We start from the raw sequence: 14,400 nt of genomic DNA on the forward strand, positions 1-14,400 counted from the left end.
AGAAACCCCATCCAAGGACTGAGGAATCTGGATGCAGAGATCCACGGCTAGGCCCCGGATGGAGCGCCAGGAGTCTAATTAGTGAGAAAGAGGGGGGTTTATATGAATGAGAATTGTTGAAGCCAAGGTTGGATAAAGCACAGGACAAATAGCCAAACGAATAGAAACACATGAACTATGAACCAAAGGCTGAGGGGCCCCCAACTGGATCAGGCCCTCTGAATAGGTGAGACAGTTGATTGGATTGGTCTGTTTGGGAGGCAACTAGGCAGTGGTACCAGGTCCTGTGCTCATTGCATGAGTTAGCTGTTTGAAATCTGGGACTTACTCGGGGGAGGCTTTGCCCTGAAGGAGGTGGGAATGGGGGATGGGCTGGAGGGAAGGGGAGGGGGCAGGAAGGGGGAGAACAAGGGAATCTGTGGCTGATATGTAGAACTGAATGGTATTGTAAAATAAAATAAAAGGGGGGAAAAAAGAAAAAAAAAAACAAAAACAAAAGAACAAGCAAACAAAAAACTTTCCACTGTAGCTGGGCACGATGGCACACGCTTTTAATCCCAGCACCAGGGAGGCAGAGGCTGGTGGATCTCTGTGAATTTGAGACTAGCCTGTTCTACAGAGCGAGTTCCAGGACAGCTAGGGCTACATAGTGGATCATTGTTTAAGTCTTGTTAAATAATTAATTTAATTAACTTAATGACCATTTTTCAAACTAAATAAATGAATGAATGAAAACAACTGCCATAAACACATACAGCACAGAGTGTGCTTCTTAGTGTGACGAAGCTTTCAGCTTCGTGTTCCTAAGCTGTGCGGAAGGCCTAGCAAGAGGAAAAAGGTCAAAGGTGATGAAGTGTGTCACACAGGATTGAATGACCACTATTCTCTGTTTACCAGTTAACCAGCAGAGATGGTCATCTTCACAAACGGGAATGTTTCGTCTGGTGTCGGATCTCCTTTTGAAACTTCTGGGTTTTATCCAAAAAAAAAAAAAAAAAAAAAAAAAAAAAGCACAGCAGTCACTTCTTCTGATACCGAATGTTCTGCTCAGAGACAAAGGGGAGGGGAGGTCAGAGAGGGTGGCCGAGCACCAGGGCTGAGAACAGTCTTCAGCATTTACCTTTAGTTCTGACATAATCTCTAAAATGTGCTCGCTAATGTTCTCTTTATCTTTAACATCTTTCTAACTTAGGACTCTTACTATTAATTTGTGAATTACCAGTTGTCTCAGTTTTTTTGTTTTTTTGTTTTTGTTTTTTTTTCTTTTTCTTTCTTTAGATGTGTTTAAAATCCAGCCAGAGCAGGCTGCCTGTTTGTGATCTGTAATCCTATTACCTAGGACATCTCATTTAGCTTAGCACGCACCCACAACAATTCAGAGGTATTAAATGTTCCCCGTGGAGGGAACACAAAGTCAAGTTCTCTTTAGACAGACGCCCCTCTTTTCCTTCCCAAACCCGTGCAATCTGAATTAGCAGTTATCAAGCAGAAGACCCAGCTGGAGTACCAAATAATGTTTGGGGATTTTTTCTCCAAAGGTTCCCTCTCCCTTAAATTAGATGTTGGAGGAGGAGTCAGAGATGAGACTGACTGATAACAAATTAGCAAACCAAAGTGTCCTCAGTGGTCTGAAACCAACAAAAACAAACCAAATAACGGGAAGCCAAAATGTGCCTAGAGAAAGTAGACAAAATGGACACCTTAAGACAAATGCTTTGAGAGCTACCTCCCAAAAAATATTCAACAGGATCCTAACAGTCAGATTCTGATAAACAACACATTGACCTTCCACCAAACCAAGGGAGGTCGGAGCCCCAGAAAGAACTCACACCATGCGTCTGAAGAGGCCATGCTGGGTGGTGGACACAAGGCTCCTGCTGTGACCTGGTGCAGATCTGGGCGAATCCTTGATTGAAAGTAGATTGTCCTTGAGGTCCCAAGTTCGAGTACCGTAACAGTCAATGCAAAAACCCAGCTCTCACCTTAAAGGGGATAAGTGATAGTTTTATTCTGGAGCCAAAACCATGAATGGCCATGGTTCAGGAACACAGATCCAGGTTTCCTCAAGCTCTATGTTCCAAAGTGGTAACTGTCTCATGGAATTTTCAAAGTAACAGAACAAAGAAAGCTACACATCAAAATGCTTTTAAACGCATTGGCTAAGGGGTTGGGGTAATGGGTCAGTAGTTAGAATGCTTGCCACTCAAGCCACAGTTATGAGGATTACAGTTTGGATCCTCAGAATCCATGGAACATGGAAAGCATTGACCCACCGGCAATTCCAGTCCTGTGAAGGCAGAGATAGATCCCCAGAGCAAGCTGCCTAGATGGATTAGCCATATAGGTGAGCTTTGGTTTCAGTGAGAGATCTTACCTCAGTGAATAAGGTGGAAGGTCATCAAGAAGTACTTTGACTAGCCAAGTGTAGTGGTGCATGCCTTTAATTCTAGCACTTGGGAGGAAGGGGCAGACAGATCTCTATGAGTTCAAGGCCAGCCTGGTCTACAAAGTGAGTTCCAGAAAAATCCTGTCTCAAAAAACTAAAAAAAAAAAAAAAATTATCATCAGCCTTGGGCCTCCACAGACATGCACAAATATGCACATGCAGACCCACACACATCTGTGCCCACATACATGTGAACATGCATACTTACATGCACATATACACATCACAGAAACATGAAAAGGAAAAAAAAATCACAGTTGGAAACAATGGGTAGGCATACCATAGCAGAGCAAAGTTGGGAGGTCTCTGTTGAAGTTCCAGATTCTCTGGCGACAGTCTTAGTTTGGGGATTGGTAAAAGCTAGTGGCTGGCTTGCTAAGAATACACTTTAAAGGCTGTGTTTTTGTTTTTTAGCATAGTCACAAAGCTGTTACGTTAGACGTAGGGATGAGCAATGAATGACTTTCAAAGGGACTAAGAATAGCCCAAGATGATTTAGCTCTGGATTGCCACATGTTAACACTCAATAATCACTGAGTTCAGTCTTTGAGCCTTGTAGAATATAAAACATAGGTGTGCCTCCCACTTAGGTTAACTTCTGCTGAAAACGAAACCTATACACCCTGGCTACCTGTATACTGAGTGTACACACTCATGCACACAAGAACTCATGGGAGCATCCACCATCTCTTGTCTCCGGCTCCATCCCAGACCCTATCGCCTAGCGCTCAGTACTCAGCAAATAATAAAACAGTTCTTAAACAGCACACTTGGCCTGCTCTTTCCATCTCTTCTGATGCCTCCCCACCCTGCTGATTATGGAGTATGGGTGGTGCAGAATCCTGGAGGGAATTGAGTGGGAGAAGGGTGAAAACCTCCTTTGAGCCCATAGTTTCTAACTACTTTCCAGCCCCTGATCCTGGACCAGCATTCTGCCAGCCTGGAACAGAAGGAGCGGAGCCAGAGACTAGACCCAGCCCCAATTCCACATGCACAACAGCCCTTAACCAGGATGTTCCACTTCACACCTCAGGATCAGGCTGTGAGGGTGCAACACTCAGAGAGGGTCAGAGAGCAAGGAGTAGGGAGGAAAAATCTGAATGGAGGCAGTCTGGCATGAAAATGAGTGAAGAAGCCAGGCGGTGGTGGCGCACGCCTTTGATCCCAGCTCTCGGGAGGCAGAGGCAGGTGGATCTCTGTGAGTTCGAGGCCAGCTTGGTCTACAGAGCGAGATCCAGGAAGGCACAAAGCTACACAGAGAAACTCTGTCTCGAAAAAAAGCCTTCCTTCCTTCCTTCCTTCCTTCCTTCCTTCCTTCCTTCCTTCCTTCCTTTTTTCCTAAGATTTATATTATGTGTGTTCATGTTTTGCCTGCATGTATGTACATGCATCATGCATGTGCCTGGTGCCCACAGAAGTCAGAGGAGGGAGATCGGTCCCCTGGAACTGGAGTTATGGATGGTTGTGAGCCACCATGTGGGTGCTGGGAACTGAACCCAAGTTCTCCACAATAGCAGCTCTTACCGGCTGAGCCATCTGTCCAGCTCACACTTCTGTTTTTAAGCGAAGCTGAAAATTGAACCCAAGGACTATATATGCTGGGCAAATGCTCTGCCATTGATCCCATCTTACCCTTGGTATCCTATCTCTCTCAAAACCACTTCTCATGCGTGAAGCGGGAGCAATAAGATGAACTGGGCACATCAGACGCAAAAGTAGATGGCTGTGTGCTGGGTGCCATGGGAGGGGGTCCCTGTACCCACAGGGACACAGAGAGCAGGGAGGGCACAGGATACCCACTGATGCTGACAGACAGTTGCCCATAGGGTCGGAGGACTCCACTGTCTTCCAAGAAGCCAGACTGCTCCAGAGTGTGAGAGGCAGGGGACATTTGTGATGAAGATGTCAGCGAACCATGGGCAAATCTGTGACACAAACATCCTGACCAAACATTGCCTGTTTAAATGTGGCAGTGCTTTAAAATATGACACCACGGCTATGGTGGCTTGCCGTCAGGAAACCTGGCAATGGAACTCGCTGAATTATCTGCTCGTTAAGCCAGGGACACGTGTGGCTGTGCCAACAGATAGGGAAGAGCTTTTCTGTGAAATACATCAGCCATTCTTGACTTTAAAAATCTAATCAAAATGTGAATAAATAGTCTAAGGTGAGTAACGACTGCTTCTGGGAGCGTAGTCCTTAGCTAGTGGAAAGGCCTTCTGGGAAAAGACCTCTGGGCTGCTGTCACCATTCAGCCCCACCACAAAGTGTCTGTGCCGCGGACACAGAAACTGAACAGGAAACAAAGGCTGGAATGGAGGCTGGATGTCTTCATTTGCAGACCACTGTGGTTCTGTACCTTGATGAGGTCGGTGGTGACTTTAGAAGTGGGGTGTTTCCTTCCCTCCCCTTCAGTTGTGGTGTGGTCTGTATCCTCTCAACGTAAAGACCCTTCTGCATACCTGGACCCCACCTTCCCACCGCAGGATTTAGAAATGACACCTCCCAGCCCCGCAGCTCCAAGCACAGCTCGCCGCTGCTCAGAGGCTGTGAGCAGGGTTGACCTCCGGAGAAGTGACTCAGAGCTGCCACCCCAGGGTGAGGGCCCATGGAGCTGGTACAGCATCTGTCTCTGCTGGACTCCACCTTCAACTCACCAGCAAAGCCCTGTCAAACCCTCTGCCCAAGCCGTGAGGCAGACTCTGGGGTCTGCACTAGAGCAGACATTGTGTGTTCAGGGACCACCACTCAGCTAGCTGAGGAGTGTGGCGGTAATATTCCTGTTGTTTTGCTTCGAGACCTGGCTATTCACCAAGGCAGCCTACACTTGTCTTATTCAATGCAGCCATTCATATTGTCTTCCCAGCGTGGTGCCTAATGGAGTGGGAGGAGGGCAGACTGTCACATCTGTCACTTAAGTATCTGTGGAAACTTGGGTCAGCCCAATGGTCATCAGCCAAGAGGATCTTCATGCTTGTATGCGTCGACTCCCCCAACCCATCCTTTCTGGGGCTGCCTGTGGTCCACCATCACACCATCATCACCCCTCAGATCTGGGACCTTGAGAATGCCTCCATGACAGGGATGTCCTGAGTGGACCCCCCCTCCACTTGACTATATGCTCCCTATTGAAATGTCTGAGAAACTCCTCCTAGGGTTGTCTTTTCACCTCTCAGAGGCAAAGAGGGGTTAAGTTTCTGGAAGCACCAGGGCTAGGGGACTCAGGCCCTCACCACTGACCTGCCAGTAGCCATCATTTGCTTGCTCTTATAGTGTGGGCCACTTACGAAAAAAACATCACCCAGAAAGCCAAAAACATCAGCTTCCCAAACAAATATGACTAATTAGATTTAGAAGAAAAGCAAAGCCCCTTTATACTATAGATTTCCCAGCAATATACACCTAAGGAGATAAGCAGGCCATGGGAAGAGAGCCCCACAGTCCTACAGAGTGATGCCATTCTGGAGGCCCTAAAGTATCTGAGTGAGAAGGACCGCACCTGCACCCCAGTTTCAGACCCCAGAGAGTGAACTCTAAACAGATTCTAATAGAGGAGACTCTGGGAGACTTCACCTATGTCTGGATCAAGGGAAGAAGTGGCAGTGTTCCCAGGGGAGTCCTGAGAGTCACTTGCCTCAGTAGCTATTGAAACGCTTCCCCAAATCGAAAAGCCACAGCAAAGGCCAGTGGCAGAACCCACAGGGTGGCAAATCTTGAGCATCCTGTCTAGGTGAGAATGCATCATGTCGTGAAGGTCATTTTTTGTTTTTGTTTTTCGAGACACAGTTTCTCCGTGTAGTTTTGGTGCCTGTCCTGGATCTCGTTCTGTAGCCCAGGCTGGCCTCCAACTCACAGAGATCCACCTGGCTCTGCCTCCCGAGTGCTGGGATTATAGTCGTGCGCCGCCACCGCCCAGCAAAGGTCATGTTTTAATTCAGTGTGGAAATCAGGCTGCTTTGTAAGTGATGCTGAAAGACAGTGGCCACTTGGAAGAACTCCCTCCTGCCACAACGAAGCTCAGGTGGATGGATGCCTGAGTGTAGCTACCAAATCTGTCAACCTCCAAGAACACATAGTGGGGGTTCACAGGAGGACAGGGGGCGGTTCTGAGTCAGGAAGCCCCAGACTGTATAAGAATCAGATAGACCTCAATGAGTCCAGCCCGAGCGCACACATAGTAGCAAGACAGAAGGAAGTAGCCACCAAACTGCCAGACCTACAAAGAGTCATGTATGCCAGAAAGAGGACAAGGCCAGCATGGGGGGTCAGCAGGAAGGCGCCGGGAGCTCCTCAAGGGACACTGTGGCTATTGAACCTCGAGGACATTCAGCTATGGCCGACAGGCTGTCAGATGGAATGTCAGCAAGGCATCCACTGGATGGACAGAAAACACATCCAGAAAGGACGTAACAGCTTGGCAGGACAGAGATATCGCCTTGTCAGAGGACCTATTTCTGCCTAAGATTTCTTCTCTGCCTGCCTCTCCCTTCCTCAAAATCAACCCTTCACATCTGATCACCTCAGCCCAAAACACAGTGGTTCTCAATCTTCCTAATACTGTGGCCCTTTAATACAGTTCCTCATGTTGTGGCGGCCCCCAACTGTAAAATTACTTTGTTGCTACCTCATGACCTTAATTTTGCTACTGTTGTGAATCATAATATAAATATCTGGCATGAAGGATATGCAACCCTTGTGAAAGGCTCATTCGACCCCAAAGGGGTCATGACCCACAGGTTGAGAACCACTGTGCACGAGGACAAGGACAGACCCTCCGAAGCCAGCGACAGAACTCTGAAAACAATCGCTTTTCCCTACTAAGGGGTGGCTAACTAAACCAGAGCTGTCCATTACCAGGACACATGAGAGCCTGAAAACCACATGTCACCTATAACTCCTTGGAAGGCGTTTGCTGAGAGCTTCTTAGCAAAAAGGGCCAGGAAGGGGGATGAGATGGCTCAGCCCGTAAAGGTGCTTTGCAATCAAGCCTGATGCTGCGTTTCATCCCCGGAACCTACATGATAGAGAGAGAACCAACTCCGGGTTGTTCTCTACCCTTCACGTGTGCACCATGGCACGCACTCACACTACAACACAGCTAAATGCAATTAAAAAATAAATAAATAAAGGCCAGGGATACAGGCAACACTCAGCCCTGCCCTGAGAGCCTGGACCTCTTACCACTGTGGAAGGCACCCCCATACCACACCAAAGCTGGCCACTGGAACTCTCCTTGAGATGAGGGCATGGCCAGCTCAGGTAAGGTTGCTGAAGGGGCCCAAACCTCTGTGCCTGCTGCCCCTCCCTCAGAAGCCCCTCGGGGTACAACAAGAAAGTTCCCCTTCTAATTCCATGGATTTCTTCGACGAGACCAAAATCTTGCTCTTGGTTGTTCTTAACGACCGTTCAGATGACGCATTTGGCACATGAAGATTTGCCTGAACGAATGTGGGCTCCAAGCTCGTCTCCAGCTGGCAGCTTGGCCTTCCAGAAGCTCCAAGGACTTCTCCCAAGCACCCACCACTTGCAGGCTTCCCGCTCCCTCCATATCATCCTTCCCCTGCACCAGCGGTCCGGGCAACCCAGGCACCGGGCATAAGCAGGGGCAGCACTTTCGAAGGAGGTGAGAGGCAGAACGGCCCCGTTGCTGCCAAGTTCAAATGCAAAAGGAACCAACCTTCTTCCGGGGACAAGGCCTTGACCATTTCCACAGATTTCAGACATCAGCAACGAGTGGCGACGGGAAGCTCCCCCCCCCAGTTACCCACCTGAACCCCTACTTCTGTCACGCCTCCACAGTAACCAGAAGCAATGTCAAGGCTAGATCCTACAGGAACTAGGCTCCCTTTCTGGGCGGGTCCAGGACCCGCCATGACCATGGGTTTGGGTCAGCTACAGGTGGCATGGGAGGGGGGAGCACTGGCCAAAATTCGGGCCCCAGAGAATGCCTGGGGTGTCCACTAAGTGTCCCAGGGTGAGCTGGCCACACAAACTATCTGTGGAACATCTGGCAGGTATCAGAAAGCAGGGCTGGACTCACGGGGGGGGGGGGGGGACACTGAAGACCAGTTGCTGGGATAGAAGGACCAGGACCGCTCATCCACCTGTACAAGTCTCCCCCATCTCTCCCGTCTTTACCACTTTGCATGGGGATAAAGCATTCCCGGGCCTCAGGACTCCATCCATGTGGGTCCCCAGCTCAGAGTGGGGCAGGGGATGCAGATGTCCAGTGAAGGGGCAGAGCCCAGGAAGTGAGGGTTCCACTTTCATCTGAAGCAACCCCAGAGCCCTCAACTACCCCGGGGCTTTCAGTCACCCAAATCCGAACACCTGGGGATTCAGAGCAGGTTAGAAGCAAAAGAGAGCTGAACAGGCACACATGTCTGCAACTGGGCAAATGTGGGCAAATCTCAGGCAGGGTGTGACCGTGCATCTGGACACACACGAGGGGATGGGGACGCTGGTGGGGGTATTTCAGTGCCTGTGTGTGCAGGCACCTGTGGGTGCGAGCATGTGACTGTAAGCGGAACAGACACTGACCGTGGTCTGTTGGCACGGGCAGCGAGGCACACACGCAGGCTGGCCATGTGCACTGTGGAATGCATCTAAAAGCACCTCTCACACCCATGGTGAGTTCGCAAAATTCTCACACCTCCCCCGCAGCCCCACATTGTGATCCTGTCCATTTCAGCTCTCACCTCACCTTCCTTAAGTGTCCCCTCCCCCAGTAGCCCTACTCAGGGCATCTCCAGGTGTCCCACCCTGAACCCCTGACCATATCCCCACCTATCAGGTGTCTCAGGGCCTGGGCTGGCCCTTGCCCCCTACCAAGACCCTGCCCCACATCCAACACCCAGGCTCAGACCCGGGCACAAGACTCAGAAGTGACTTTATTTCTCTGTAGTTAATGCCCCTCAGGCCAGGCTGTTGGGCTGCCCCGGGCTTAGCCTCCCTCCCCTTGGGGACCTGGAGGGTCCCAGTCCCCTGCCCTCCCCCTCCCCCCCCCACCCCAGCTTCCTGCCAGGATGTCTGGTCTCCTGGAGATGTCCAGCTGCCTGGGATATGGAGCTGCTGGAGAAATGGAGAAGGCTCACATCTAGGGAGGTGGAGAGCCACAGACCTTGATACCAAGACCTTGCTGTCTCAGCCCTAGCCAGGCCAGGCTGGGGAGGGGCAGCAGGAGCCTCAGGGGACAAGCTCCAAAGCCCTGCAGGAGGGAGGGAGGGGTGAGGGAGGGGCCTCAGGGCCCAGCCCAGAGGAGAGCGGGCCCCAGGCTCAGCAGGAGCCCCCCAGCCAGGGCCCAGGGGCTGCGCCCCGCTGCTGCTGCCCCGTTGCACAGATCTTTCTCGCAGCAGTCCACGTCGACTTTTAAGATCCCAGAGTTAATGAACCCCATCAGATAGTCTGAGAAAAAGTGCCGCTTAACGAAGTCGCAGGAGGAAGCACACATCTTGTTCACAGAATGATCCTTCCTGCCTGGGGGGAAAAAAGAAGGCATGAGGCTAAGGTCCATCTCCACCTGAGCTCTGTTCCTCCCACTCACCCACCCCACCCCCCGGAACCCAGGATCCTCCAGATCAGTTTCTGACTTGGAGCCAGGGAGGAACATGCCAGTGTTGTCTTGTCTCAGACTCATGCTCTTGTTCCAGACAAGAGGAACTCAGAGGATATCTCTGACCTCTCTCCAGAGCTACCTTTCAGTAGAGTAGTGCCCTTACCAGGTCCAGACTTACTGCTGCTGGGGTCGGTGATCCGCACGCTGGCACAAACGGTGTCGGTCGGCTGGCACTGCTTCGGGGCGCAATGGCTGGAATTGGCCAGGGTGCAGTCCTGGCACCACAGGCCATGGGCTAGGCAGGGCACGGAGAGGGGGATGACCAGAGGAACCCAGGCCAGGGCAGCCAGACCCTGCACCCCCTCTTCCCCAACCTGCTGCAGCTACCATGGCAGAACCATGCCCATAGATGAGTTCCACTCCTACAAGCCCCGAGTGGGCCTCCAGCCTGACCCTGTGGCTGTACCTGCACATCCTCCCTCCCTCATCCTCTTCCTTCTGCACACAGCACCCCCAAAGATGGGTGGTTTCCAAGATAGGAAAGGCCCACCCTACTTAATAGGAAGCCCGGTGGACCTCTGAGAACGAGGGACCTCTATGCAGTACCAGAAGCCCGTTGAAAAGGCGCTTGATGCCCTCGGGTGCGGGGAGAGCCCCGGTGGCTGGAGCTGAGATATAAGAGTGGTGGTCCCCGCGACATGACCCCTCCCCGCGGGCCCCCGACTCACCCGGCGAGGGGCACAGCAGCAGTGCCAGCAGCGCCAGGCCGAGGCTCTTCATGGCTGCAGGCAGCATGCTCTGAGAGGGCCTGAGAGAGGCGCGGGGGCTGCAGGCAGGGGTCCTCTGGGGCGCAGGCCTGGAGGGGAATAGCCTCGGTCAAAGGACCCAACGCCAAGGACCCTTCCCTTTTCCGGCCTGAGGACGCGACCATTCCCCAGAAATCAAAAGCGCGCGCGGGGGTGGGGGGGGGTCCTTCCAGGAGCCTGAGATGCCCCACCCCCAACCCATCACCCGGAGCATCCACCATCACCGCCTCCCCTCCAGGGAAGAGAAATCTGCCCTCTCCAATGAGGTGGCCGCCCGAGGTCCCCGCAGCCTTCACCCTGCACCTGCGTGAGGAGGGTGTCTTCTCTCCCCAGGGAGCTGTAGGTGCGTCCGGACAGGAAAGGCGGGAGGAGGGAGCGCACCTTACCTGCCGGCGGGGGAGGGGTGCACGCCGCGTCCCCGTCCTCGTCCCCACCCCTGGGCTGGGGGGCCGGGAACCCCGCGCCGAGTCCCCTCCCCTGGTCCCCGCGCGCGCGCCTCGGCGCTCACCGCGAATCGGGGCGTGAAGTGCGGGCCTCAGGGTCGGGGGCGCACTCACATCCCTGGGGTGTCCGCACTCCGGGCTCAGCAGCGGGCGCGGCGCGGGGAGCGATGCCCTTCGGTCTCCCTGCGGACCGGAACCGGGGCGCAGCTTCGTCTTTCGGGGAACGCAGCCGCAGACGCGGACCCCGCGCGAGGGGCGGGGCGGAGCTGGGGCGGGGCTCGCGCGCCTGGGAGACGCGCGGGGCGGGGGGCGCCCGGGGCTGGAGGCCACGCAGCAGGTCGCCCTACCCGGCCTCTGCGCCCTTCGCTCGTGCGCGCAACGCCCCCTCTAGGCCTCCCGCTCCCGCCGCAGCTGCCCCCCACCCCTATCCACCTCCCTACCCGGCGTGGGAGGATCCTCCCCCTCCACTTGGCCGTGGTCCCTTTGCAGATTCTCGGAAGAGCTTTGGCTGCTAAAGGAAGCGAAATGCACAAAGACGCAGCGAAGGAGGGAGGTAGCGGTCGTGGGGTTCAGACGCCCAGCCTTGGGGCTCCTCCCTCCCCAACCTCCACCTCGCTTCCGATTGTTCCAGCCAGGTCTACTCCTAAGAGCGCCCATGATGCCCACCGGCAAACCAGCCCCAGGGACTTTTGTCACCAACCACACCCACACCCAGAAGGTGACGGTCCTGATCTGAGTACAGGGAGGGTTGGCCAGATTCACACCTTGCACTCGCTTCCACCTGTCCTTCCATCTCTCCTGGGCTCTGAGTAAGCCACAGCTACCATCGCTCCTTTTCATCCAGGAGTAAAGGTGTTTCGAGTTCAAAGCCCTAGGCAGACCTTGGTTTCTGCCCCCTCTGCCCATGAACCTCACACCAGACAAACGACTGTCATTAATATCAAATCCTTACTAGATATGGCAACCTGGCTGTCAATTTGAGAGCATAGTGTCTGTTCTCCTTATTCTAAATGGCACATGCATTACTTCAGTATAGGTGCACATCTCCTCGCTGCCTGAGTGTTGAGTTACAGGTGAGGAGAACACACAACGATAGAGCCTCCTGCCCAGTGCCACACCAATCACGAGGTGACTCGGCCAATAGTGGGATCAAACAGCCTGAGCACTTGAGTGGTTCACAAAGGAAGAGAGGGACTAGACACTTTGAAGACAGGATCTAGATGAAGAGAGTGCAGAGGGTAAGAATTAGTTCATACACAGTTCTCTTCCCTTCAAACCAGTCAATACCATAAAGGAGCCCAGAGCCAACTTGCTGGACAGAGACAGGAGTGGGCGGAGCCTGAGCCTGCACGCAGGCTCGGAGGATGAGCCTTCTTATGGATTCTTGCAGAGTAGAGGCCAGGTGAGCCTTCTAGGTAAGTGTTTTCTATGGAAATGCAGGGAGCAGGCTGCCAGCAGGCGAGTGAATGGTCCATGAACCCTGCGCATCATGACCACTGCTTGCAAAAACTGATGGCCTGCCTAGATTTACTAGTAAACCAAAGAGTCACACAGAGATAAGCACCAACAGCAAACATATGCTAGAACACAAAGATGATGTACTTATTAAGACATACTAAAAGAAGGAACATGTAACCACAAGCTGAACAGCAAGTTTATCTGAAAGACAGAAAAACTTGAAACTTCACTTCAATGACAAAAGATCAATGGAAACCTTGGAAGAATTCTCAGTAAAAGAAGCCAATCACCAAGAAAGAAGGAACAATAACAACAAACCAAGCAAACAAACAAACAAAAAATTAAAAACAAAGACCGTTTTATTTACATTACATGCCCCAAATTTAAAAATCCAACAAAGACAGAAAGATTAGCTCAGTATGAGGGAGGGAGGGAGGGAGGGAGGGAGGGAGGGTGACCAGTTTAGGACACTATTAATAAGTGATTAAATTTCATTTTGTAGTGATGAAATGCCCTACAACTAGATCATGGTGATGGATACACAACTTTGTTAATAAACTAAAAGTCACTGAAATGTATCCAATAAAAAGTGAATTTTAGCCGGGCGGTGGTAGTGCATGCCTTTAATCCTAGCACTCAGGAGGCAGAGCCAGGCGGATCTCTGTGAGTTTGAGGCCAGCCTGGTTTCCAAAGCGAGTTCCAGGAAAGGCACAAAGCTACACAGAGAAACCTTGTCTCGAAAAAAACAAAACAAAACAAAACAAAACAAAAGGTGAATTTTATGTTATATCTCAATAAAGCTGTTGTTTAAAAAAAAAAAAAAAAAAAAAAAACTCAACAGAGTTAGCCAGCAAATTAGACACAGATGAAGAGGGAATTTATGAACTGGAAGACAAATCTGAAGAAATCATCAGGAGAGGCTGAGGCTATAGCTCAGTGGTAGAGCTCCTGCCCAGAAGTGATCAGGAATGTAACACAAGACATAAGACGTTGAGAAGCAGAAAGAACTACAAAAGGATGTGTGCAGAGAGCCAAGAAGAGTCTAAGTGAAATCTCTAGGTCGGTGTTTGGAGACAGTCTACTTAAAATAAGTCAGAACTGGTGGAAGGTAAGTGTTGGTAAAGATTCTAATGTATAATAAGTAAAATAACAGATGACAGTTTAGCAAAATTGCAGACCACCAAAGACAGGAAAATCTAAAACATGAAGGAGATAATCCTAATGAATCTGATGGCAGAGCAATCAGAACCAAAGAAAGTGAAATAGTATCAGATGTGTTTTTTTGAGACAGGGTTTCTCTGTGTAGCTTTGGAGTCTGTCCTGGAACTTGCTTTGTAGATCAGACTGGCCTCCAACTCACAGAGATCTTCTGCCTCTGCCTCCTGAGTGCTGGGATTAAAGGCGTGTGCCACCACTGCCCGGCCTAACTCAGAATTTTATGCACAGTTTTTGAAAATTAAGTGCAAAACAAATTTTTGAGATAACCAAAAGTTTAGAAAACAGTTTAGTATCAAGAAAACAAATAACCTGACTTAAAATCAACAAAGACTCTAACTAGACACTTCTCAAGAAGGCATACAGGTTTGTAGAAAAACACTGAGTATCACTGGTTACCAGGGAAACGCTAATTTAGGCCATGAAATGTGACCTGACATTAATTAGGATGATGATTACAAGACTGAAGTGCTGGGC

General features: G+C 51.1%; 1 protein-coding gene across 3 annotated transcripts; it reads right to left on the bottom strand.

Moving 5' to 3' along the window:
• Positions 1 to 9,316: 9,316 nt before the first annotated feature.
• On the bottom strand, positions 9,317 to 12,532 carry LOC114684755 (lymphocyte antigen 6H). Of its 3 annotated transcripts, none has more exons than XM_028859326.2 (5): positions 11,691 to 12,532; positions 11,316 to 11,433; positions 10,730 to 10,857; positions 10,180 to 10,296; positions 9,317 to 9,922 (listed from the first exon to the last, which is right to left on the bottom strand). In XM_028859326.2, the coding sequence occupies exons 1-5, from the start codon at positions 12,154 to 12,156 to the stop codon at positions 9,687 to 9,689; spliced, it is 1,065 nt and encodes a 354-aa protein (XP_028715159.2). In that variant the 5' UTR covers positions 12,157 to 12,532; the 3' UTR covers positions 9,317 to 9,686. The 3 variants fall into 3 exon arrangements, with proteins under 3 accessions (XP_028715159.2, XP_028715158.2, XP_028715161.1); XM_028859325.2 differs by having other exon boundaries at positions 10,165 to 10,296; positions 11,691 to 12,504; XM_028859328.1 differs by having other exon boundaries at positions 11,365 to 11,779.
• Between the last annotated feature and the right edge of the window lie 1,868 nt (positions 12,533 to 14,400).

The sequence above is a fragment of the Peromyscus leucopus genome, chromosome 20 (assembly GCF_004664715.2).
Source record: "Peromyscus leucopus breed LL Stock chromosome 20, UCI_PerLeu_2.1, whole genome shotgun sequence".
Lineage (NCBI taxonomy): Eukaryota > Metazoa > Chordata > Mammalia > Rodentia > Cricetidae > Peromyscus > Peromyscus leucopus.